The sequence below is a fragment of the Poecilia mexicana genome, unplaced genomic scaffold (assembly GCF_051168715.1).
Source record: "Poecilia mexicana isolate PSO_F unplaced genomic scaffold, ASM5116871v1 scaffold_14, whole genome shotgun sequence".
In the NCBI taxonomy this organism is placed as follows: Eukaryota; Metazoa; Chordata; class Actinopteri; order Cyprinodontiformes; family Poeciliidae; genus Poecilia; species Poecilia mexicana.
Window position 1 is genome coordinate 9,778,118 of NW_028263383.1, and position 27,661 is coordinate 9,805,778.

At 36.5% G+C, this 27,661-nt stretch overlaps 1 protein-coding gene across 1 annotated transcript; it reads left to right on the plus strand.

Annotated features, from left to right (window-relative positions):
• The first annotated feature begins 3,839 nt into the window (after positions 1-3,839).
• On the plus strand, positions 3,840-27,473 carry rad50 (RAD50 homolog, double strand break repair protein). Its single transcript, XM_015011142.2, has 28 exons — positions 3,840-3,909; positions 5,004-5,137; positions 5,310-5,393; positions 5,773-5,924; positions 6,018-6,203; positions 6,319-6,523; positions 6,639-6,767; positions 7,529-7,694; positions 8,309-8,367; positions 8,565-8,699; positions 8,927-9,133; positions 9,491-9,673; positions 9,887-10,044; positions 10,136-10,311; positions 11,322-11,559; positions 12,879-13,068; positions 14,142-14,268; positions 14,827-15,020; positions 15,390-15,500; positions 15,833-15,925; positions 16,678-16,791; positions 17,976-18,103; positions 18,256-18,357; positions 18,708-18,830; positions 24,645-24,730; positions 24,825-24,967; positions 25,731-25,864; positions 26,827-27,473. The coding sequence occupies exons 2-28, from the start codon at positions 5,009-5,011 to the stop codon at positions 27,011-27,013; spliced, it is 3,939 nt and encodes a 1,312-aa protein (XP_014866628.2). The 5' UTR covers positions 3,840-3,909; positions 5,004-5,008; the 3' UTR covers positions 27,014-27,473.
• The last annotated feature ends 188 nt before the right edge of the window (positions 27,474-27,661 follow it).

The following is a 27,661-nucleotide window of genomic DNA, read 5'->3' on the forward strand; positions in this document are numbered from 1 at the left end:
CACAATGCTCATACTTTCAGAATATTGGGGTTTTGGAGAATTAGTTTACTTTAACCTACAGATTAGTAATTGTATAGCATACAACATTAATGATTACTACCACAAAAACTGGATGCACAATTTTTAATTCATGTTCCCTGATCCAGAAAGGCTCAATTAAACACACTTCTCAATCTCTTGATCACATAATTGTTTGCATACAGCACCAAGCTGTGGGCATAATATTTGCTTTATGTAATACTCTGCTTGGGAGAATGATTAGATTTCCTTTAAATTATTTGGCAAAGTCCACAGTGTTTCAAAAGGGTTGAGATCCAATGAATGTTTGGTAGGCCAATCAAAAACCTTAAACTCAGTGTTTTAAAACCATCATTATCCAGTTGGGTAATGCAAGTGGGTGCATTTCTGACTATATGTATAGATAGGGACAATATTTTTATGGATTGATTCAACAAATGTACTTTGGCTTGTCTGATTAATTCTATACACAACAATAAGACCTATTCCATGCATATAGTCCACAACATTTGGAGCATGAGAATGCTCTGATACACCATCAGTTCAAAGAGTGGTCCATCCTTTTAAATAAACTCTTTTCTCAAGAGGCTTCTCAGTATGTGAACAGCTCCAAAACCGATTTCCCATCTAAACAGCCCTTCAGTGTTGCAATTTTTGTGAAAGGCCAGAAGCAGACTGTTCAGTGGAAGGTAATACTGTCATTTTAGTTTTTCTGTCTGAGACTGTTGACTGCTGCTGGCTGGAAGTCCAAAACATCTAATTTATTCATTCATAAGAAAGATATGGTCACTGCTATTTCATATCACTGTATCTAAACCTACTCTCATTGCTATTCCTCCTTCTTGTACTTTTTTATCATGTCTTTCTGCTCCTCTGTCCTTCCTAAAATTCCAGTGTTTTGAAAAGTGGAAAAGAATCTGATGGTTTAAATGTGTGATTATCAAAAACGCAAAGTTAACCAATTCCATTTAGAGGGTGGCAGTGGGTATTTTGAACTTGGAACACAAAAACACACAAGGTTCACACAAGACACAAGGTCATGGCATTTTCATATCAGGACAGGATGAAAATAGAAAGAGGACCATGAGCTGGACAGACTGAGGCACAATGAGTCAGTGGGCTGATAACGCAGACAGACTGAATCAGTAGGCTGAAAGCAGGAGGCAGTTTTATGTGCGTGTCTGTTTGTGTGTTGCTGTCTTTCAGGGGGAAGACTAAAGGGAGGACATCAAGGAGATGATGTTTCTGGGTTTTTAGGGGGGTCGCTGCAGGTGGGGTACACTAGGCCTACAGGTCCCTGTGGATGTATGATGTTCTTCAGTTCCCCAAGCACTCCCACCCATCCCCCTGCACACAGACTAAGAATAACCTCTCCTTCCTTCTTTTTTCCGTCAAGATTTATCCCCTCTTGTGCATACAATTTCAAACACACACACACTAAAACTCTCCACTGTCTTAAAGTTTGAATTATTGCTCATGCACCTCATTATACACATGTTTAGACAATGATAATTCTTGCAAGAATATTGTCCTGGTCAAGCTATTTTTACTGCGACTTCTCTCCCTCCTTTAATACCCCAATTGTAACACAATATTCTTTAAGGTAACCAAGGATTGCCCCCAACTTTTTTCTAAAATGCAATGGTTGAACAAATCCCAAATGGTGATTTGAAGAATATAACCCTTTCATTTTTGACCTCCCAATAATTGTTTATTGTTGTAACAAGGTATACTTTTGGAAGAAAGAAGAGTCCTGAAAGGTTCTAGAGATGTTCTGGAAGGAGCAGCATGTGAACTACATCTAAAAACCAAAAGGTCACTACTCAAAACTGTTTGTGAATGTGTGGATTTATGGGATATATATTGATATCAGCACAAAAAGGCACAAAGGTGGTTATCTCACCAGTTTCCCGACAAAAGAGGCCACAAAGAATAGGCAGCACTTTTTCGTCCTGTGTTCCTCATTGCTTTTCCATGAAACCGGTCGTCAGGGTTGGTTGCATGTTGTCTTAAAATAAATATTTTGGTATTGCTCCATGTCAGACACCAACTGCCAGCTCAGTCTGTTCACTTTTGGTTGGCTTACATTGGAGTCATCATAACGTTGTCAACAGCAGCAATTCTTAGTCTGTGTGTGCAAACAGTGACATCTGTGCTATAACAATGGATAAACACACCACAATACAGAATGCTTTTGGAGACTGATAATGTGTTTGGGACTAGAGTGAATGACATCTGCAAATTGCACCAAGTTAAGTTACAGAATCAATGAGAGAATAAAAATAGTTCTCTGAATGTTGGAGAATGGTATTATTGTTCTCTATGAAAAAATAGATTTTAGCCTTTGAAATGCCTGTTAAGAAAAATTAGACCACCATCATATTGGCTCTTAATAGGTGAAAAACACTGGTGACCGAGCTGTCAAAAGTACTATTTATAGAATAGTCATTCACTGGCATGCTGAGCAATAAGGAGAGAGAGCTTCAGTATGATCGCAGTATCGTTTTTGGCCAAACAGTGCCATCTTGTGGTCAAAGATGTGATGACAAGTCATGTTTAGCTAACATGGCATTGTCTGTGGTTCGTTCTGAACTTCACAAAAAGACACTTGACTGATTGCAGCTTAGTTCAGTTTATTTAGAAAGACAAACAGATTCAGTCCACTTTCAGATTTTCTTCTTTTTCAGCGTTTCTCTTAGGAAGCCAAAATGTGCCATCAATATTCATTCTACCCTCACAACAAATAACTTCATGTCCTCTTTTGACACATTCATCAAAATCCTTTTCAGTCTTCCTCTTGGCCTCTTACCCTACGACTCTAATCTCACTATCGTTCTGTTGATTTAATCACTGTCTCTTCTTGTAAAATGTCCCAACCATCTCTGTTCAGTCTCTGTAACTTCATCTCCAAAACAACAGCTGATTCCCTGATCATATTCAGAAGAAAAATTAAACATTATGAGTTATTCGATGTATAGTGTCGCCTCATGACTTTATCTCATTGGCATTGACTCTACCATGCAACATTGCTGTCCCTCCATTGTCTTGTACCTTTCATTTCATATTTTATCACACATTACACCGGACACTTTTTTCTACCCATTCCAACCTCCTTACACATACTTCTTTAGCTCTCGCCGACACAATCTGTTACTCATACCCCATTTTTTCCATATACATTATTGCTGAACAACATAAACCTTGATTCTAAGCTTAAGTATTGCTGCCTTTAATCTACTCTCATAAAAGCAAAGAGGATCCACCTTCCTTCTCTGCATCACATCCACCAACCTCTCAGCTTCACATAGTAACATTCAAAGTCCCTAATCTCAGTTTCACACTCTTCCTCTTCTCTCTCTCTGTCCAAAGTCGTCTGATTTCCACTGACACCCTGTAGGTCAACAGCAACTGGCAGTCATTGTCACACAGGCTTTGAACGATGTGGTATGAAGTTCATGTTTGTGATTTACATATTCAGAAATAACATTTGAATCAGGTCCAAATTCAGTTGCAAACATCCAAGAAAGAAAGAAGGAAATAAAGAACGACATAAAGGAGGAAAAGAGCAAGCCATGGGGACATATTATCACCATTACGATAACACACTAGATGACAAACAAATTAATAACATTCAAGTTGAATTAATGCTATCTTTTTATTTAACTTTCAAAGTCAGATTTTAAAAACTGTATTTATGAAAATATGTAACAATTTCATTTTCTAACCGATTATTTTTGCAATAAAATGAAAAGCTAACTGTGTTTGAATGGCCATTCAATAGTTTATGTTGTCATTTTGAGACCGGAAGTGAGCAACTAATCTTACGTCACTTTCCCTCACAGCGCGAAAACTGTAGTTCCAGTTTGGTCGTATGTACAGCCACTGTCCACGGTAAGAGGGTTGAATTATTTATGTATACGTTTAGGGAGCGCTCCTTTTAACCATATTACTGTCAGTGCATCTTTATGACGGCTGAGTACTTCGAAATGCATTTTATTAGCTGTTAAACCGCAAAGTAGCTTTGGCGCAAAACTTCGTTGTTAGCTTACAGGTAAACATTTTTAGCTTGTTATAAATTCTCTATCAAAGTCAACAAAACGTTTTAAAGGTAGCCGTCTACTCGAAACTCAGTTGGAAACAAAGTAACCTTCTGCAGTTGTGTCAAGCAGAGTTGTGTAATGATTAATTTGTAATTTTATTGTAAAATATAAGCTTTAACGTCTAAAATGAACACGTGCGTTAACTTCAAAGGCTCTTTCCGCTGTGTGTTTATTACTTTACAGAGTCCACGACGTGATGAATCTAGTGATAAAGCATGAAACAGTCTCTTCTACTTGGCTAGAAATCGATTAGAAAATTATTAAAAGAAAATATGCATGAAATAATTTATTTGTTTTACTATTGCTGTTTTGTGAAGAATATACTATTGTTTATATTTTTCAGATATTGTAATAAATATAGGGAATTCAATACAATATTGATATTCTTTACATTATTAGTTGCACCAATCAATTACCCAGCGATAAGGATGGTTCAAGTTTCTTTTGATTGACTCTCATTTTTAATTACCATGTTAAATATTCTAAAATGTATTTTCTTTTTCTATGTATGCATTAAAACTCAAAATAGTAGGGGTATATGTTTTGATGCTTGATTGAGAGTAATCTTTCAATACCTTAATTATAAGTAATTGAAAACTACTCCACATCTATAATTTTTTCCTGTTATGTGTGACAAAAGTCATAATTGACACATTAGACACTAGAAATCACCATTGGCAATAAAAAGCCTGACTGGGGCATTTCAGCTTTGTAACGTTTTTTTAACCTTTGTTATAGTAAACAAACAAAAGACATCCACAGCTATTAATAGTTATTAACATTAAGTTCTTTTTGTTACTTTTTTAGCTAATTGGTGGAGATTTTTTCATGTTTAAAGCATTTGTCTAAAATTTAAATGCCTTTATTCTTTTTCTCTTTCATAAGCAAAAATGTCGAAGATAGACAAAATGAGCATCCTCGGAGTGAGGAGCTTTGGGATTGAGGATAAAGACAAACAAATCATTTCCTTTTTTACTCCTTTGACTGTTCTGGTGGGACCCAATGGAGCAGGAAAAACGGTAGGAAAACATGAAGATAATCCTAACTATTAAGCATGGCCATGGTTTGTTTTAAAGCTCTGCAGAAGAGGATAGCTAAGCAGAAGTTTCTGAAATACATTTGGTATGTTTTATAATAGTTTCTAATACAATCTCTTTGTACAATATAATCCAAATGTTTTTGTGTTTTCAGACTATTATTGAATGCCTCAAGTATGCAACATCGGGGGAACTTCCCCCTGGATCTAAAGGAGGAGCTTTTGTTCATGATCCAAAGGTTTGTCGATGAACATTTCATCATTTTGTTAGAGAGAATCTTTAAATATAGCTGTAAAGTTATATAATTAATTTTTCATTTAAGACCTTATTAGTCATTACCTCAAATCTAATTAAATTTAGATTTCTCAAAAGCCAGATTTGATTCAAATGATTTTTAAAGACAAATATGTTTTTTTTTAATAATTTTCTATTAAGTTCTTTTAGGATTATTTAAGATTTTTGAAGAACAACATAATAAAAGATGAAGGTTACATTTTTTTGATTTCCCATAATAACATTTCTGGTAATAAATTAATTCTGTTCTGGCTTGTCAGATGATGTTGTCTGTTGTTGTTAACTTATTTTTGTATTTTTAAAGTGATCATGTGCCATTGCAGGATGCCCATGAGACGGATGTACGAGCTCAGATTCGACTCCTGTTCTCAGACGTTAATGGAGAGAAAGTCACCATCCAGCGCTCCATGTCCTGCACACAGAAAGCAAAGAACTATTCATTCAAAAGCTTAGAGCAGGTCATTACTAGAATAAAGTAAGACACTTTCAATAATCTACTGCAGTCTTTTACCTAGTGTTTGAAAACGTTTATAATGAGAACGTTTGTCTCCTGTTTTAATTCTCCCAGAGATGGTGAAAGAGTAAGTCTTTCTTCTAAGTGTGGTGAGCTGGATCGGGAGATGATTTCTGCTTTAGGAGTATCCAAGCCGGTGCTGAATCATGTCATCTTTTGTCACCAAGAAGATTCCAACTGGCCACTTAGTGAGGGCAAAGCACTCAAAGACAAATTTGACTCCATCTTTGCTGCAACCAAGTGAGTCCAGCAGATATTTCTGTTTGATTGAATGGCCGAGCTTCCAGTCTCCATAACACATCACAATAACACAAGTAACACCATATAATTAATCATTACTATTTACATTGTGTAGATATATTAAGGCTCTGGAGACAATGCGTCAGCTGCGCCTCAAACAGAGTCAGACAGTCAAAGAATGCCAAGTGGAGTTACGCTACCTGAAGCAAAACAAGGAGAAGGCTCAGCAGATCAGAGAGACTGTGGCCACCAAGGAGGCTCAGCTGATGGCCTCCAAAGACAGTGTCCACCAGACGGAGAGCCAGATTGAGCCGCTTGAGGTGTGTGAATTGTGCATTGCTAACAGAAGTAGCAATCGGCATAAATGAGGGTTAATCCACGTTGAGGATTGGTCAGTAGTCTTCCCTTTTAATCAGTCTTCTTAATTATTGTCAGAATCAACTGATGGAGTTCGACCAGAAACTGGGGAAGGTGATGAAGTTGGACAATGACATTAAGGCTTTGGACAGCAGGAAGAAACAGATGGAGGAAGACAACAAAGAGCTGGAGGAAACCATGGAACAGGTAAAGCAACAGCACTTAGAAATGTCAGTTTTATCGAGAGCGCACTTGAGAGTTGCAGCTGTGGTGAATTCATACAGGCGGCAAATTCAACAAGTGTATATTAATATAAAATATTTTTCACTTCATAAAACATAAATAAGATTCAACTACAGGCTATGCAAGGAGCGCTTTTGTTCCGCCAAGTGCTGCATCACTAAAGCTGTCTATCTTTCCTCTATTTCATTTTGTTTTGCAAACAAATATTGAGGGAGTGCAATATGATGATATGAGATCGTGGAAGTGTCAACAATATTCCAAAGCAAAGATATTGTGACATAATCTAAACGTCACATTAAGTCAGTTGAGGTTCTGTGATCTTCTGTGAACTCATTAGTTTTATTTTCTTCTTTAATCATTTAGTTTTACAAACTTCTGATCATTTACTGTGCGAGTGTTGTCCACCTTTGAAGTGTATGTTTTGCTTTTCATTTTGGGCTGTAAGTATCTGTTTGTATTTAACTGTTGGAGAAATAGAACAACCTGAGTCTCACTTGCCATAAATGCGAAATTATTTTTTCGTCTTTGAGGGCTGAGTATTACAGATGATTAAACTTGCGCGCACACACACACACACACACACACACACACGCGCACACACACACATATTAGAATTATGTTTCTTATTTTTTTAATTGAAACTATTGTTATCTGAAAAACAAATGCTGAGCTGTGCTTGTTCATGTAGAGATTCACTTTAAACCAGTGAACCATCTGTGGTGCAGGTGTTTCAGGGTTCAGATGAGGAGCTACAAGACATTTACCAGAACCACCAGAGGACAGTGAAGGAGAAGGAGCGCAGGTTGACAGACTGCCAGAGAGAGCTGGAGAGAGCCGGCCGGGAATGTCAGAGACTCAACAGAGTGAAGGCCGATCTCTTGGTCGAGCAAGGTAATGAAAATGTAAATTAAAATCATCCCTAAAGTGCTTTTTAAAAAAATGATGATTAGGAGTATAGATTGATATTTTTTACTTGTAGGCCTGCTCTGGCTTTTAAGCTTTCTATGAAAATAGAAGAGTCAATTAATCACATTTTGGTTTTTTTTATTAGCTTTTGTTTACAATGATTTTCTGTGGCTGCATGGTGACATGGCTGTTTGCAGTGTTGCCTTGCATCAAAAAAGTTCTGGTTTAAAGTTGCGTTCACGGGTTTTATCAGATCCCACTGTGCAGAAAAATGCATTAGGTATTTGGTTATTGTTGAAGAGTTGTGTTTTTAATGTTCTTTAGATTTTACATGTGACTAAATTGTGGAGTTTTAAACATTGTTTTGATTGCTGTTCCCTCTGGACCACCTTTGTCTTCCAAAGATATTGGTCCACTTGCCTTCTGGAGGGAATCGGTTGCAGTAGATTTTATTTAGTGGCATCACAATAAAAGGTTGTGAAAACAAAAACAAGCCACATTAGTCAGTTTTAATTAGTATATTTTTTTTAAAAAGATGGATACATTCTATCCAGTTCATAAATATGTGCAATTATTGTTTTTCCTTATTTTCATCTCAGGTCGTCTTCAGCTGGAAGCTGATCGCCATACTCAGAACGTCAAGAGCCGTGACACTCTGGTGAGAGGAAGAATGGAGAAATGCACACTTATACTGACCTGCTGATGATGAAAGATAGTTGGCGTTTCCACTGATAGTTAAAAAAAAATGCTACATTACTATTAGGAACAATCTTAATTTGTTCTGGTATTGTAATTAAAAGTTCCAAGAAAATAACAGCTTTCCTTGGTTTTTCTCTCGTCCTCTGCATTTCACAGGTTCGCTCTTTGTCATCCCATCTGGAGATGGAGGGTTATGACCGCCCCCCCTTCACCTCGCTGCAGCTTGAAAGCTTTCATCGTCACGTCACACAAAGACTGGAGCAGGAGAAAGAGACACTCAGTCAGATTACAGTAAGAAATACTTGGACTGAAACCAAAACACTCCTGTCCAATTTTTTGGACCAATGACCTTTGTGCTTCCTGCTGTGTGTTTTGATAACTAATGTTTGATAACTTTACTTTACTTATCAAACTTTAAATAACATTTGACAAGCAAAATATCAAACTTTACTTAAATTTCACTTGAAATAAGTAGAATTTTGACAGTTTTGTTTATTGTTCTTTTTATTGTGTTGTAGGCGGATCTGCAGGAAAAAGAGCAACAGAAGCAGCAGTCTATCGATGAAATAAGGGATAAGAAGACTGGCCTGGAGAGAACTGTAGAGCTGAAGAGGGACATGCAGGGAAAGAAGCAGCAGGAGCTGAGGAACATCAGGGCGGATCTGCAGAAACTCGAAGGGTCATCCAGTCGACTGCAAGAGCTGGAAAATGAATTGGCCAAAGCTGTAAGATCCCTCACATTTATATACTTTGATGACACATCTCAAGTAACTTTTTATCTTCTGATGATAGGTGACTGCACAGCAACTTTTGTCTTGTTGTATTATTTAAAAAAATAATCAACAGCTTTAGACTTTTTATAACTGCTGTCATATTATTCTCATTAGTTACAGTTTTTCATACCATTTCCCAGTTTTTTTATTTGGGAATATGTAAAGATTTTGTATGAACTATCAAATATAATTATTAAGTTGTCATATGAATAAAAGTATTTCTGTAACATAAAGTGTCTATGTTTTTTATAGGCACATTTCAGTCACACATTTACCAGCTTCATTCTGTGTGTTGGTTTTCCCCATCAGGAGTGTGAGCTGGAACGTGCCGTTCAGAGCTCCAATGTCGAAGAGCTGAAGACTGAGATTGAGGGACTCCAGAGAGAAAAGACGGAGCTTGACCGGGCGCAGAGACGGCTCGATCAAGAGATGCAGATTCTTAACACGCACACAACTGCACGCACGCAGATGGACATGTTGAAGAAAGATAAGGTATGAAATGATTCCACATTGCAGAATAGTTTCATTTCTTTTTCTGTACTTGTTGCTTAATTAAATCATGGTAAGCTGTTCAAATCAAACCATTTTGAATCTTCTATTTTCTCTACATTCTTCTTGGCCTTTCTTTTTTTTTTTCAAATGTTGTTGCTGTTTCTTGTGTTCTTCTGTTTTTTCTCTCCTCATTCTTCCTCTTCACCTTTCCAGTCAGAGAAGGAAGAGCAGGTACGGAAAACCAAGGCTCGTCACGGCGAGAATCTCACGTCCCTCCTGGGTCATTTTCCCAACAAGAGAGAACTGGAAGACTGGATCTATTCCAAGTCCAAGGAAATCAATAGTACAAGGGACAAACTTGCCAAATTAAAGTGAGTGGGTTTTATTTTATTTAATGAAAAACCTTTTTGAGTTAAAGAGTTTTGAAGTCTGTATGTCTGTTTCTGTTCTTATGAATCTCAGTAAAGACTTGGCGTCAAGTGAGCAGAACAAAAGCCATATTGCTACTGAGTTGCGGAAGAAGGAGCAACAACTAACAAGCGATGAAGAGAAGTTCTTCAGTGTATGTGGCAGTCAGGATCTGGAGCAGGATCTGGGCAGACTGCAGGAAGATCTGGAGAAGGTATCCAAGCAAAGAGGTAACTGGACAGGAGCAGAAATGTACACATCTACAGAAAACTGTTTATTTATTGTAGGGATGGTGGCTCATACTTGTTTTATCAACACTTGGAGGTTGCTGGTATTTTTCCCCCTAGACTTTGGAGAAATAATCAAAAGCTCCTGATTGGATTTAAATGGAAGTAGTTTTCAGGCAATGGCTCAAATTTCAATGTTTTGATCTTTATATAGCTGTTGTACATGTCTTTCCCTCAATCCTCTGCAGTCCAGTCCTGGTACTTTCTGCAGACTGTCAGTTTATCTTCTTTGCAGCCATTCCCTAAATCAGGCCAGTATCTGTAAGTTTCCCCCGACCTGTGTATCTCATTTGCCTTTTTAATTTCCTAACAAACTGCAGTGGCGACAGCCAAGTCCCTACACTGAATTCCCTTTAGGAGATAATTCCCCTGGCTCTTGCTAGGCTTTCTTGGGCGTTCAGAAGTTCATAAATGTCTAGCTAGAAGCAAACAAAAAGGAGAGGTTTTGAGCAACACCTTTTTTCAAAGTCACCACACTCTTATTCGATACATGCCCTGTCCTTATTAACACGTTAACTCTCCACTCATGGTATCGGTCCAAAAGAAGTTTTGGGCAATCTCTTTTACCCCAAAAGAAAATTAGGAGTTTTTGCCCCAAAAGCTGTATTCGTCCTTAAAAAAAGCTATTTTTTTACAATATCTCTTTGCTCAGAGTAACCTATGGTCTGTAAAAAAAATAAAAAAAATACCCCTATAAATGCCAAAGCGTCAGCTTGTCTGTGTGAGTCAGTCTTAAACCTTATTGGCCATGAATGTACATTTATTAATTGCAACTTCTTAACTTATTATTAATTGCAACTTGGAATGGGTTTATAAAAAGTTTCCTGGACGTATGTTAAATCTAATAAATGCTATGCACCATTTATTTTGTTGCTGTGGGATAAAAGTGTGTGCATTTACCACTGTTGTATAAATATGTTATGTTTTCTCTTTTTCCACCTGTCCTGATAAAGCCATGTTAGCAGGAGCCACAGCCGTGTACACTCAGTTCATCAGCCAGCTGACAGAGGAGAGGGAGCCCTGCTGCCCTGTGTGCCAGCGCACCTTTCCTTCAGAATCGGACCTGCAGGAAGTTATCAGCGACATGCAGTCCAAGCTACGCCTGGTGCCTGACAAACTGAAGAACACAGAGCAGGACCTGAAGAAGAAGGAGAGGAAGAGGGATGAAATGATGGCACTCAAACCTGTGAGGTATGCTAATTTAACTGCTTAGATTAAAAAAAACATAAATGAAGTAAAGTTGTATTTTTTTATTGCTTCAAAGAAATCATTATCTTTTTACCTGGAGATGCAGAGATGAATATTTTTCTTAAAAGTAGCATTATTTATGCAGTTACAGACTTTTAGTCCTGCTTTCACCATTCTGCTTTGGTTGGTCTGTAAAATGATAGAATAGTAAGGAACACATAACATGAGACTCTCATTGAAAATGAAATATCTGCATATTCATCAGTGTCGTCAATGTTGTGAAAATAAAATAATTCCTGCCCGTAAGCTTCGTTTTCATCATAGTTTTTTATGACTATTTTTGCACAGGAAGGTATTATAGTTGAAAACAGCCTGCAAACTAATTTAAAAGTTTAAATAAAACAAAGTAGATTGGCCAGCACAGTTAGTAAACTTCCAGCCAGTTCCACTAGATGGAGCTAAATTCTCATAGGATGTAAGTTTTACCTCATAAAACTAATTGAATTGTGTTCTTATCCAGTGATCCAACAGTTTCTTTTTTTTGTTTAAATTCTTTTGTTGTGTTAGAATTTTCTGGCTACTGACAAAACTAAAAAAATGCGCACACTTACTGACCTCTTGATGAGGTAGATCTTGTTAAAAACTGGTTTGGATCACTGTTGTGTTAACTCCTTGTGGTTGATTGATTCAACAATTTTTTTAAACATTTTTTCAAATGTTTTGTTGCATATTGGTCAGATGCACATCTGTGATGCTAATCTACATCTTCCTAAAGTTGCACAAAGAATAAATGAAAGTGGAGACCACTAAAATACAGTGAACTCTCTGTGATGTTCAATATACCACGTTGAGATGATTTGAGATATAAAGAGATGGGCCTGGTTTGCAGTAGGACTGATTTATCCTGGGGGGTTTGATTGATGTTTCCTGGTGGAAAGGAAAAATATCCCAATGTTTTATGGATGAAATCAATTCTCTGCTTCAAGAGTTGAAGTATTGTGCCTTCAGAGATTGTACTGTAATCACTTTGAACTGCCTTGCTGCTGAAAATGTGCTATATAACTAAAATTACCTTACCTTACTCCCTCATCCTTTGGTTGTGAAGAGTGATTATTTGAGCTCTCTTTGCCTTTCTGTCATCTCCAACCAATCTGCCCATTATTCTGTCATTATCAAAACATTTTAATCCACACAACTGCTACTTACCTGATACTCAGCTGTATTTCTGAAGTATGCTGCTAATATGAGAAGATATTAAATTAAAAGTTTGAAAAAAGCACTGCATACTTCTTTTTTACCCAATTCATTTATTTTTTTTGCAGACAGGCCATTGTACAGTTTCAGGAGAAGGAGCTGCCTGAGCTGAGAAACCGACTTCAGATTGTGAACAGAGAAATCGAGAGGCTCAAGGCTGAAATAGAAGAACAGGACACGCTGCTTGGTACCTTAATGTCTGAGGAGGAAACAGCCAAGGCCTGCCTGCAAGACATCTCTCTGATGGACAGATACTTGGTACCACTGCATCTTCTCATCACCTTAACTTTTCTCTGGTTCATGCTTATTTGTGACAGACGCCCAGCTAATCTACTCAACAATTAGTATAAACATTCTAGCATTTCGCCTACATTACATGAAAGTCTTTTTCTACAAGGGCAGATCTGATCCTTCTGAGAATCAACCAAGATTCATTTGAGGTGTCTGTAACCGAAGTTGTCATTTGAGTCTTTTTAGATCAGGTTGATTTTCCCACCCAGCCCGTCACCACAGATCCACTTCATAACGTTAAACATTTCATTTGAATCTTGATTTTTGTGTCTTTTTTAAATAAGAAAAACATTTTAATACCAAGTTAATAATTGGATAGCAAAAGGTGCTTAATAGGAGATTTATTTTACAGTATTTGAACTGAGTGAAGCTGAAACTATGCCACTCGATGAATCCTGAGTAGAACATATTTATAGACACGGGTTTTTTTATCTTAAATGTAAGATGTATATATTTTTTGTACAGTTTTGATGTAATAATTCTTGCGAGTAGCATTTTTGAATTTGCATATCCAGTTAACAATTATTCGATTACTAAATTAGTTGACAATTATTTATTTCAACAGTAGCTTCTTTATGACTAATTAGAATAATTGTTTCAGCACTAGAAATGGAGAAGCAAAAATTTTCTCATTGCCTTTTTCTCAAGATAAGCTCAGCAGACCTTATTTTATTGACATTTTCAAAGTTTTAGTTTTTAGAGTTTGTTTCCACAACAAAGTGGTGCCGCTTTTGAACCAGTTTTTATAAACTGGGCCTGATGCTGATACAGTTGGAACAAAACTGCTTCAAGTTTGACTGCATTTCCACTATACGAAAGACAGAGTAGGTTTTCCGAGCAGAATATGGCAAGAAAAGGAGTGTCCTTCATTCAGTGGTCGGAATGCCACGGTCTAAATGTGTATATTTATATTTTTTGTGTGTTACTGTTGGCTGTTAAAACGTTTTTCCCAAGCTGTGTTTGTTTAAAATATAGGCTGTCAATTTTAAATGCAGACCTTCGTGTCATGTGTGCCAATTCATATATTTGGTCATTTGCAGATGGACCTTAAAGAGCTGGACAGAAAAATAGCTCAGCAAGCAGCTAAACTCCAGGGAGTAGACCTGACTAGAACCATTCAGCAAGTTAGTCAGGAGAAACAAGAAACGCAGCACAAGCTGGACACCAGTAGGTTTTCCTCATTCACAAACTCCAACAGTACATTACAGTTTTAATATTTTAGTTTTGCTTTTAATACTTGCTTAATTGCCTTGATTTCAACTATTTAATAGCTTAACACCTGCAAGCAACATAACAGCACACATAATTTTAATCAAGTCATACTTGTTTATACTGAGTATTGTGTAATATGTGTAAAAACAAAACAAATAAACATTTTTTTGCATAATTTGATAAAAAAAAAATATTTTTGTCAGATTCTAACAATAATGTTTAAAAATAGTTTTTGATAATAGTTTTTCTAGTATCTTAAAAAGATATTTAGCTTATAAATGTGCTAGTTAAAATAATCCTCTTAGAAATGTACACTTATGCAGATACCTATTAAATGGATAATTATTAAAAAAACAATACTCTAAAGCAGAACCTGATCAATTTTTTTTGCACATTAGCGTCATGCCTTTAGAGTCAAAGTTGATCCACTTTTGATTCAACTCTTTGTCATTAGCAGATTGTGTCATAAAATTGTTTTTTGTGTTCTTTGTTTGTGACACTGTCTCTTTCCAGCCTCTAGCAAAATGGAGCTGAAACGTAAGCTGATCCAAGATCAACAGGACCAGATTCAGATCCTAAAAAGTGCCGTAAATGAAACGAGAGCAGAGAAGCTGCAGCTAAGCAGTGACATGCAGAAACAGCAGCAGCTGGAGGAGCAATGTGTTGACTTTACTGCAGAGATTCAGGCTTTAACCAGAGACATTAGGGTAATTATTGTAACACATCATTTTGTGCATACAGATCAATTCAACAAATCTGAATATTATTGAAAAGTTACTTTTCAGAAACTCAACTTCATAAGACAATCATATTAAATGGATTAATACACACAGTTTAATGTTTTTAAGGCTTATTTCTTCTGATTATGATTATTTTTCACTTACGAAAACTTCACATTTTAGGTTAGAATATTATATCAGACCATTTGTTTATACAGAAATATTGTCCTAAAGACAAAAGCCAATAAATGTGGTTTTCTAAAGAACAGATATATTGTTGTTGTAACAATACAATTTTGTATTTGCATATTAAGATTTGATTTTCCAGTAATATTTGACAACAATTTTTTCACACAGGAAGCAAAGGAACAGCTGTCACCTCTGTCTGCTGCTTTGGAAAAACTGCAACAAGAGAAGCAAGAGTTAATGGAGCATAAAAGAAAGAAACAGGAAGAAGGCCAAGAAAAGGTTGATGCTTACTCATGTTCTCATCTCACTCATCTCCAAACTATTGGTGCCTAACATGTGATGTACAAAGGAGATTCTAAACTGCTTTCTCTGTCATTCTTTTCTGCTTTTAGTAATGCTGTCATGTCACCTGCCGATGTTTTTTTGCTTTCTCATAAGACTTGGAGATATACTATGTAGTAAAAAATAAACTTCACTTCTAACTTCTTGTACATGCTGGTCAAGTTAAATATCTTTTTGTTTTTAGGCAAACATAAAAACATCTATATTTCCACCATTGTTTTCATTTAAAGTATTGTCCACTTTACAATGTAATCACTGTTTTTTTACAGATCAATGGCATAAAAGAGAGGGTGAAGTCTGTCTCCATTTTGGAACGAGATATTAAAAAATACATGGATGACGGAAGAGAGGAATATAAAGAGGTAATCTGTTCACGGATTTTGGTTAATATTCATTTACATTTTCTAGCCTTACTTTTTTGAAAGTACCGTATTTTCCGCACTATAAGGCGCACCTAAAAACCTTCAACTTCCTCAAAAGCCGACAGTGCGCCTTATAATCCGGTGCGCCTTATATATGGACCGATATTGAGCCACAACAGGTCTAGTATCTACGGTAAGCAGCCGCCGACTTCATTTTCGCCCGTAGAAGAAGAAGAAGCGCGCGGTGCATGCTGGGATAGTTGTCAGAACGCTGGTTTGTTAATAAAGTTTGACTGACCTATCTACCTACCGACGGTCTATAATCAGGTCGTCTGCAGGTCATTTAGCACCACGTTCTCCATGAACATGCTGTGCGCGAACAGAGAAGGGTGACCATCATCCGGCCACGCCCCGGCCCAGTCGCGGAAGGCTCTCCTCGCCGACCGGAGTCGGACTGTTTTGTTGACATTCCATTTAGTGGAGCTTCATCTAGTGGATGCATAACGTAACTCCAGCCTCTACTGTAATGTCTATTTTATGCGCCTTATAATGCGGTGCGCCTTATATATGAAAAAAGTTTTAAAATAGGCCATTCATTGAAGGTGCGCCTTATAATCCAGTGCGCCTTATAGTGCGGAAAATACGGTACATTAATCACTCCCTACTTTTCCCTTAAAAGTAATTGAAAGTATTTCTTTATTTTAATATACGAAATATATATTAATTTTAATATATGTTTATTCATGCTGCAGCAAAAGGAATCAGAGCTTCAAGAAACCAACACTCAGCTCCATGAGGCTGAGAAGCAGAAAGACAAAATAAATAAGGAGATGGGAAACATCCGTCAGGACATAGATACCCAAAAGGTACAGACTTTTGTCTCATTATTTTTATATTTAATATTATTATTGAGGTATGGTAGTGTTAAAGAAGAACAGAAATTGGCGGTTAACAAATGGGTTTGATCAGCCCTGACTGGGGAAGAGCCGACCAGAAACTCAAAAATCATGTATTTTTCCAATCGGTGAAAAATACATGATTGTACATAACGCTACCAGGTTGGGGTGACAATTCCTCTCAACTGTGTAAGTGGTTTTAATGAGTGAAGAAAACTCAACCATACTTTGATATTTGATACAGTAATATCAGGAAAGTGCTATTCTCCTGGGAACTGCCAAGCCCAACCTGGTTCAGTGGATTACCAGAGAGTGAGGCGTGATTCATCAATCGGCAGAATATGCCTCCACTGCTACAGTTTCCAGTGAAACCGCATGGAAACTTATTCTCTGAAACTCTGTGTGCTCTATTCTTGAGCTGGTGTGACGACTTTATGAAGTTTTGGGATCTGTAAGCATTGTAGGTTTTGGCGTCTGTATTGAACCAGAAGATGGATGTAATAATCCATAAAAGTGTTTTTGATATCTTAACGTATGGGTAACACTTTACTTGAAGGGATGTGCATAAGACTGACATGGCACTGTCGTAAACATGACATAACACCTGTTACAAACATGAAGCAGTCTAAAAGTCCTCATGTTCGTCTTATGCACACCCCTTCAAATAAAGCGTTACCTGTAATCCGTTCAGACTGCGATAGAACAAGACTTCCAGCAGAATTGGAATTGGAAATGTTTTCAGCCTTCTAAAAATCTTAGTTAATTTTGGACCGAGATTCTCTTGAGGATGTACATGACAATTTATGATTTAATAATGGTAACCACTTATATAACATTAATGGCAGTAAAAAGTGTCAACTCTGTGATCAATTTGTTTTTGTCTTCCAATGACGGCTCTCATGCACAGTATGGTTCCATCTCTGCTTCTAATATCAATAAATGACTAGCTCATTGCCAGAAGGCTGGAAATTATATTTTGAATTCTTTAAACAAGTTTTTTTCTTATTATAGTTCTAAAAACTATAAAAGAATTGGTTCAAATATGTAATTGACAAAAAAATCTGGAGACCAGAATTGACCCCTCAACATTGCGCTCCGGACGTTTTTCTTTACTTATTATGTATTTGTTTCTTGCATGTTTGTTATTTCTTCAGGTCCAAGAGCGCTGGTTACAAGACAATCTGACATTAAGGAAACGAGTTGAGGAACTGAAGGAGGTTGTAGCTAAACGAGAAACTCTTATGAAAGACATGGGCAACATGCAGGTGTTGCAGCTGCGCCAGTAAGAGCACTTCACAATTTGAATTAGTCTGTTGAAAAACAAATACAGTAGCACTTCAAGATAGGCCAAGACTAATAGCCTGTTCACTATCCCCTGAGTGGAATGTTTTTAGTGTTTCAAACCTCTCCATTTTATTTTCTGTGCTTTTTTAGAGAACGTCGTGATGCAGAACGCAAGTTAGAAGATTTGAAGAAGAACCGGAGCATCGCACTAGGTCGGCAGAAAGGCTTCGAAGAAGAGATTCTGCATTACAGGTAAAACAGACATAAATGTAAACTGAACTGAAACAGTATCAGCTGAAATGTTTCATCATACCACATAGTTTGCATATGTGGAATCCAAATGAAAGCTCCTCAGTAGCTTTTATATTCTTCACTCACTGTAGAGTAGCACTGCATCTTGTTTTTTTTTCTGGAATTACTTAAAATATGGATTTACTGAATAAAGCATGACATAGCTCCAAGACAAGTACTCGTTAAGTGGTAAAATATTTGCTATTTGTAAGAAGAGAAAGATCACTCTTTAAATGATTTCAAAATGAGTATTTTTTTTAAACGTTTTTTTTTTTTTTTTTACTATTTTTTTCTCAATTAAATTTTTACAGAAAAGAGTTGAGAGAAGATCAGTATGACAAAGCTGAGGAGCGCTACAAAAACAAGATGATCACCATGAGGACCACTGAGTTGGTCATTAAAGACCTTGATCTCTACTACAAAGCCCTTGATCAGTAAGTAACTGATTTGTTTGAATTTTTTTTCCCATCATTGTTATTCATAAAAACCTTATCCTTTTAACCACAAGTGACTGCGGTTTAATGTTAATCAGGCGTGAGAAATACTGAAACTGCTTGCACTTTGGAACTTTACATGTCTAAAACGTTATTCAAAATAGATGCCATGTCGAAGGTAGTGGTTGTCTGTGTATTAGCATCACTGATGACATAAATATCCTCAAACGAAAGTAATAGCATTGGGTGTAGGTGGCACATGTTATTTGGACTTGGTATTTGCGTAACTCAAAAGTCAAGTAATAGATATTATCTTAAAAATCCAAAAAATTGCATAATCGCCATAATAAAGGGAAGGTATTCACAAACGTTAGTGAAGAATTTAGTATGCTATCAGAAAGTCGGAATTCTCATAATCTTTCTCTAATAACCTTTTAATACACCACATCTCTGCTGCACGCAGCATTTCACCAGTAACGCTGCAGAATCATTCCTGAAAGACGAGTTTATCAGTGTATTGAACAGGATATGAAGTGCACCAGTCACACAGCTGGCACTTCTGCATGTTGGCCACCTAGCGCACTGCCACGGCTGCATCTCTCACTCAATCCGGACGATTTGGAAGGCGTTTTAGTAGAAAAGCTTCATCTGTATCGGAATTTATATCAACTCCCATGAGGAATCATTTTTCTTCAATGAACTGTATCAAGGTTTGAGTCACTTTCAAAAGCCACAGCCAGAGGCGGTCCTAGCCAGTTTGGCGCCCTGGGCGAACCACTCTACAGGTTCCCCTGCTTCCCCCCCATCAACACATTTGATTTGGGAGGCATGGACATGTCAATCGATATCAATATCAAGGTTGTTGACATTCAGATCCTGTGGTGCCGCCCTGGACAGTTCACCATGTCGCACAGATCAGAAACCACCACTGGCCACATATCTGTGAGCAAAGAATAATGTGTAGTGTGTGCATTTGCATCTCACACTCTGCCCCGCACATGGCTTTGTATCGTCACTGAAACTTGATAAAAGTTTATGTGTTCCCAGTTAGCCGGTGCATTAGTGGGCCGGTGGTTCAGCCCGTAAAGGAACTGTCGCGCTCACCTCGAAATCATGCAGCATGCTGGTTTTATTTATTTTTATTTTTTATTTTTTGCAGTACATACGAAATGCTTTGTCTACTTCCAGTCAGGCAGAGTTGCTGTCTTAAATTTAAATGTTAAACAATATTTTAAAATCAAATTTAACAGCATTGCCATTCTGAATAAATAGATGTTAAAATTCTATGTCTGTGGTCCGTGTTAAAATGTTAGCATTTATGGGGCCCGTGAAGGTTTGGGGGGTCTTTAGCAGCTGCTTACGTCATTTATGCTTGTAGTCAGCTCTAAATGTGACCAGCATTACATAGTGTTTTTACATTTAACAGATGCGCAAAAAATTGCTATTTATTTTAATACTATTTCTTTGGTTTGTTGTTTTTAATTCAATAGTTGTGTGTTTAATTGTTAATGATGTCTTCCAGACACATAATTACCCAGTAATATTTTATATTTACTGTCAATGTAACATTTTTTAATACAAAAAAACACCGTCACCCACTGATGAACCACCTAGCTGCCCAACCACTGGGCTTTGTACGTTTTCTGGGGGAAACTGTGATGCATATGTTGGCTTTCTGTGTAATTCACAGTGGTTTTAAGTCATCAGTTTGAATGTCAGTTGCAAATTGTGTTGGAAATGATCTTTTTTATTAATATTAACATTTCATTCATGTTAAAACAGGCATAGAGTAGTTCATAAACATTTTTGTACTTTGTAACCTAGACTTAAAATATCAGGATGAAAAAATATGTTCGATATTTTATGTTTCTGCATAATTTGTTTCCATTAAGAAAATTGTTAGTGGGAATAAACTATATAATTTTTTTCTCATAATAAATCATTAAAAGGATAGATCTGTTCTTTCTGTTGATTACTTCTCTATCAGTATCTTACCTCTACTAATTCATAGTCAGTTTGGAGAATATGGGAGAGGTTTCAGTGGTAATAACAGCTAGCTAAGATTTATTTTAGAGCCAATCTGAGCTTGATCTCTGCAACTTAAGTAATGCAATAAACCAAAAATTATATTGTAATGTGCCAAATCTTTACCGCTTTTCTGCATAGCAAAATGTAGATATTGTCCTCTGACTGCCAAAACATGGTACATCATGAACTTGTTAGATATCTGACTGCTTGTCATGAGATTTGGAGCATAATTATATTTTACAAATAAAGATAAGGACTATGTACATTTTAATGTAGGTTTCTGGATGTATACAGTCACAAGATAAACTAGGTCACCTCAAATATTTATTTCAGAAATGTTCAAATATTGGTTTAATCAAACTTGAGCAACAGAATTACCTTGTTTTACATTTTAATAGATGGATACAAAAACGCATTGACTAGCTGAGGAAAAAACAGTTGGGCATCATACCCTCCTTGTTTCCCCCTTATCTGACTTCAGTGAAATGCTTCTTGTAGCTGTCTACTACTCTTTGTCATCAGTCTTTGTAAGATTGTGTTCCTAAGAATGAGCTTCTCTCAAATTTGTAAATTTTGGTAAGGAAGCACATGTGAGGAGGTTTGCACTCGCAGACTCTGATAACATCTGAGAAATGAGCAATCACATAATTTACCCATGCATGTGGGTGAGTTATGAGGATTATGAGCATCATCGTGCAGTTTAATCAAGATGCAAAGCAAGCGTAAAAAGCCTTTTTTCTGCAGCCCATACATTTACGTCACAGTTTCTGTCTGAATACAAAGCAGTTTCAAGTTGAGATATTTAATGTACAAATTATAGTGTAAATGGGTCATTTACGTTGCAAAACAAATGGTGGCAGTACTGTGAATTAAACTTTACAGCTGGCTGTTATAAATGGCCAACTAGAAATTATTAATATAGTTTTTAAAAGCTTCCACTATCAGACATAAATCAAGTACTTACTGTAGTGACTCTTTAGATTTTTCATAGTTTTTTTTTAATATATTCTTCATATAGAATATTTACATTTGTAATTACTGCATTTAATACAATTGAAATTTCTAAGTTCATAGTTAAAGTGTTTATGTACAACTTTTTAAATAAACACCATAATTAAGTTGCTCTAGATTTCAACAGACTTAAAAAGCTGTTAATAATAGTATCTTAATAATAGCAATTATATCTTATATCTTAGAAACCTCTAGTGTTTGACGCAGATGTGTTTTGGTAATACACACACTTCACCACTTTTGCATGCTCCTGTGTAGAGCATATTGAGTACTACCTAGGAAAGTGAAACTAAAGAAAGAGGTAATTGGGTCACAGAATGAGACACCAGATTGCACCTAAGAGAAACGTTTTTACAATATGTGGCAGATTTGAGCATTTTCCTGAATCTCGGAAGATGCTTTGCATTTTCTTCTTATGAAAATTAGTTGATTGGATACTGAATTTTTAAATCATCTTTTCTAGCTGGAGGTTAAGCTACTTTAAAATTGTGATTTGTGCAGGATGCTAACATGTCTGATATATTTTTAGATTTTTTTGTTAGAGGGTTTTATGATTTTGACATGAACGTATCCTTTAACCTTTATATCATGTCTGTGTTTTATACCACTAAGTTATAACCTCTGCAAACTTAGTTTTTCTGAACTTTATTAGATTTTTAATATGTAGATGCACAGCATAAATGGCCAGTTCACAAAATGTTATTTTGTTTTCTTTGATTTATTTTTAGTGTTGTATTAGTCTAAGCTTTGGCTGAACTTGAGCACACCACATCCTTTCCTATTCTGATAAATCGTTTGCATTGGTTCCGCACTACGTCAGTATTGTGACCTAGTTCACATCAGCAGGTCTAAACCATTTTCTAAGGCTTTAGCAACTCTTATACCAGTGTGACCGACTAATACACATGGGAAAATGTTGCTGTTAATGACCCACAATAGTCACTGAAATAACTGACAAAAGCAGTAGTAATGAAAAATTTACTGAAAATTAACAAAAAAAAGTCTGACTTTGCTGTTAAAATTTGGTTTAACTGAATGATTAAAAAAGAGCTAATGAAACGGCGAGACAAACATTATGGTATTGAAAATAATTTGACCATTGGCATATGTTAAACTATGGTGAGACTTCTTATTAACATTACAAATGTCTTCAAGCTTGTAATCAGTGAGTCAGCCTACTTACAGGGTGACAAGTTGTCAGTGTGCAGTTTGATGACATGATGTGTACCATACTGAACATAAACCATAGAACCAAAGAACAACTGTCTCAGGATGATAGAAAGAAAATCATAGACATTTATGTTAAATGTAAAGGCTATAAGACAATCTCCAAGCACATTGATGCTCTTGTGACTAAAGCAGCACATATTATTGAGAAGTTTAGAGTTCATTGGACAGTAGCCAAGGTCTAGAGAGGTTGGCTACAAAGAAAATTGATGGCAAATTGAGAAGAAAGATAAAGAGCCCAGAACAACATTACTAAGACATTAAACGTGAACTCCAAGTTTGAGGTACAGATCACATCATATGTTGTCTTTTGAGTCAAAATGGACTTCAAGTGGGCTGACCAAGGATGAAAAAGCGAAACTGGAATTAGCTACAATGTATTTTGATGAGCCAAAGTCCATTGGATTCTAGAAAGAAATGTGCGTGAGGCCTGTTTCTTTAACAAAGGACAATTCAAAAGCAATGTGATTTTTGTTGGTGAATTTCCAGTAATGTTTTATGTATTATTGCTTTTTTTCAAGTTATTTCAATGAAAATATACTTAAACATTCTGCTTGAGGTTGTTGAAACAATGGATGGAAAGCCCTGACTTCATGTCCCGCAAGGATTCTAGGGGTGATATAAAATACATAGGTCCTGCTCTGCTCCTCTTTACTGCTTTGCTTCCAAAGTATACTAAGAGACTTGATGAAACTCTCTTTTATTAATCCGTGCTAGTAAGTAGTTTTTCTTAAGTATTTTTTATAGTGCTGCGTCATACTTTTGTTTCGATTGAGAACACCATATCACTCTTATATTTAAATATCCAATGTATTTAATGATAATGACAACAGGAACAATAACATTCCTAATATCCTAATAAATGAATCCAGTTTAAGTTGCTCATATTAGCTTTTATTGAGTTTCTGATGAATTCATAGAAGTCCATTTTTGGAAGATATATGCTGTTTCTACAAGGAAGTCAGTATTTGCATCTGTTGACTAAGCAGTTGCGTACATAAGGCAGTAGGTCAGATTGTTGGATAAGGTGTCCTCCAATCCTTCTAGTTTCAACTTTCCTCTGTGGTTCATCAACCCCCCATATATGGTCATAGGAAGAAACTCTGCATTTTGTACGTTTATCATTTCGTCTGTTTAACCACACTGGACTTTTTCATCAAGTTGCTAGATGATAGACAAAATATTTCTTGGTATCCAGGAAGGCAGCATCCAGTCTTCTGTTTGCATATCTTTTTTTACAACGATATATCATCTAACATATCAGTATTAAATGAAAAAAAAAAATGTTGCTGCAGTTTTCATTTTGTAACCAAGATATGTGAAAGTCACATTTGCCAGAGTGAACGTGTTTAACCTATATTTAGGAATTGATGATGGTGCATTTTTGTCATCTTGAGAGGATTTTATTTTATGAACACGTGATTGACAATCCACTTGGTACGTCTTACTGAGCTTATTTTGCTGTTTTCAATCTAACAAAGACAGCGTGCAAGTAAAGCATCCTCTTTAATATGATTTTTACTGTTGTTTTCTTTCTGCTTTCCACAGAACCATCATGAGGTTCCACAGTATGAAGATGGATGAGATCAATAAAATTATCAGAGACCTGTGGCGCAGCACCTACAGGGGTCAAGGTGCTTCTTTTTTTCCCCAAACTTATACAAAGTAGTTCCTCTCCAGTATTTCCCTTCATTAACTCTTTTGTCTTGTGTCTCATATCTGCTTCAGATATTGAGTATGTGGAGATCAGGTCGGATGTGGATGAGAATTCATCAGCTGGAGTCAAGAGGAGGGTTTACAACTACAGAGTAGTTATGGTGAAAGGAGACACAGCTCTGGATATGAGAGGACGCTGCAGTGCTGGCCAGAAGGTGCCGACATTGCCAATTCTGTGTTTGTGCTGGCATGGCTAAAGGTTATGCATGTATAAAATGTACACAACAACATTGTCAGTCAGTAGCAGTCCATGTATATATGCTGATGCGTCACAATACAGGCATTGCATACAAATAAAAACCTTCAGACAACAAATCCATCAACAAAAGGCTTTCACCACTGTGGTCCAGGAGAGATGATGCACACGTGCTTTTGTTGCACGAGACCATAAAAATATTTTTAAAGTTCTCCACAATAACTGAATGACAAGAAATGCTGATAATGATGAAATCAGAGGGAACGAGTAATGGAGATATGACAAGCTATTGCGGTGTATAATCTTGCCCTCTGCAACACCTGATGGCGTATAATCATCAAAAGAGCAGGGATTTAAAAATCTTACTAAACTATAGATACAAATGTCAGCAGCTTCTTAATTTTGTGTCACCTGCTGATGTCCTGCCAAGTGTGTGGTAATTATAAACACTTCAATATTTAGAGAGAAGTTATTCTTCACTCCCTTATTGCCCATATTTGGCATGAATTTAGGGTCAAATTAATTGAAACACTCCTTATCATTTCCTAAAACCTAGCATTATTTTTCTATTCTGTACCAAACTGTAGGATTTAAACTTGAGTGTATACAAAATTGTGACTTGTAATCAGTTAGCATATAAGCAACCCAAGAGCAACAGAACCAGTATGTCAGTGTAGCTGCTCTGTATAATCAGTTCCTCTTTCATGGCCTCTCATGTGCAGGTGTTGGCATCCCTGATCATCCGTCTTGCCCTGGCAGAGACTTTCTGTCTGAACTGTGGGATCTTGGCCTTGGATGAGCCCACCACCAACCTGGACAGAGAGAACATCGAGTCCTTGGCACATGCCCTTGTAGAGTTAGTGCTTTTCATGCTTTTGCAAAACTTTAAATCCTTACCTGAAGTTGTATCTAATGTGATTAGAGCTGGAGAATAGCTGTGAAACGGTGTGCAGCAACAGGATCGGTTGAAATTAACTCACATTTTCTTCACTCTTCTTTCTTTTTTTGTCCTTGTGATTTCTCCACCTACCACTTGCATTATAGTCTGTACCAGGTGAAGACTTCAACGGCACTGAAAATCCATCCAACTGATGGTATATACAGTTGTGTTCAAAATAATAGTAGTGTGGCTTACCTTGCCGTGAATACTCACCAATTAGAAGATAACTTTAAAAAGTCAGGCTGTCAGCAAGAAGCCCTCATCAAGTCATTAAAAGAGCTTACAATTAATTGAGCAGCATCTTTATTCCATACCAACAAGATTGACATTATAGTGTTTTCAACAGAAAAATAGCAGAAACTGTGATATTTTTCACCTTTTGTTAATTGTTAACAGTTTCATGTTTTATTTTTATTTAATTTGGAAAGGAATGGGGAGTGTTTTTAATGCATTAACAGATATATGAAAATAAATCCTTTTACAATTTTGAGGTTGCCATTTTTTAAACTCATTACTATTTCTTTGAATACAACAGTAACAAACCAAGTATTAAAACGAAGTAGTGTTTAGTAAAAGCACACTTTGATATTGTAATGATTTAGATTTGACACACTGTGCTATCCTGAGAGTGCGTCTGCACTTTTAACGTGTGAACCTTTTCTGATTGCGAAACTTTTTACAGACACTTGTTTTTAAGATTGCAAGTGTGCAAGACTGTAGAATCAGAGTTGTGCAACATTAATCATCTTTCAACAAAGCAATCATTGATCACAGTTTTTTTTCTTTAGATTTAGAGATTATCAACATTGCATTGCTTTGAAAGTTGCAAGTATTCAGCATGTTGTACTTAAGCTGGATCTCTTTGCTGTGCTCTCCAGAATCATCAAGAGTCGTTCTCGTCAGCGCAATTTCCAGCTTCTCATCATCACCCATGATGAAGACTTTGTGGAGCTCCTGGGCCGCTCCAGCTACATCGAGAACTTCTACCGAATCCGCAAGAACCAGGACCAGAACTCTGAAATCAACAAGTGCAGCATCTCCTCTCTCTCGTCTTACCTTCATTAAAAAACTGGCTGTGTTGCATAACTTTAAAGGTCCTCAGTGACATTTCATTGTTTGATTGTAGTTGGTAAAATTCACACTGTTTTATTTACCCTCTCTTTGCTGTGAACCGTTTAAATGTTCTTATAGTGAACTATATTCTATGAACAAGAGCTTGAAAAAAAAAATTTTTTCAATTTATTTGAATAAATGTCAAAAACACTAAGAAACTGAAAGTACAAGTTATACATATATATCAATGACTTTCATGTCTTTGCATGATGCACCAATTGCAGAGTTGTATTAAAGAAATTTAGCATGCGTTCTTTGTCAAGAAATGAAAATAATTGTTAAATGATCGAATGCTTTCAGATAGAAAGCATTGATAGTTTGTGCTTCAAAATATGAGACATTACAGTTTAAATGTCCTTGTTTCATCTTCAAAAGTTTGACATTCTGCTATTAAATCTTCAGAATTACTAAAGCTGGAATGTTGTTTTTTTTTTTTAACACAAACTCAAGTTTAGGTATTTCACTTTTACAGCTAACAAGCCTTCAAATTCAAAGAAATAGTCAAACCACAACTTATCTCATAATCACTGCAGACGACATCTCATTTTAGCAGTGAAGAAACATAGCTAGAGGCGTGGACAAAGGGTGTATAAAACCAAG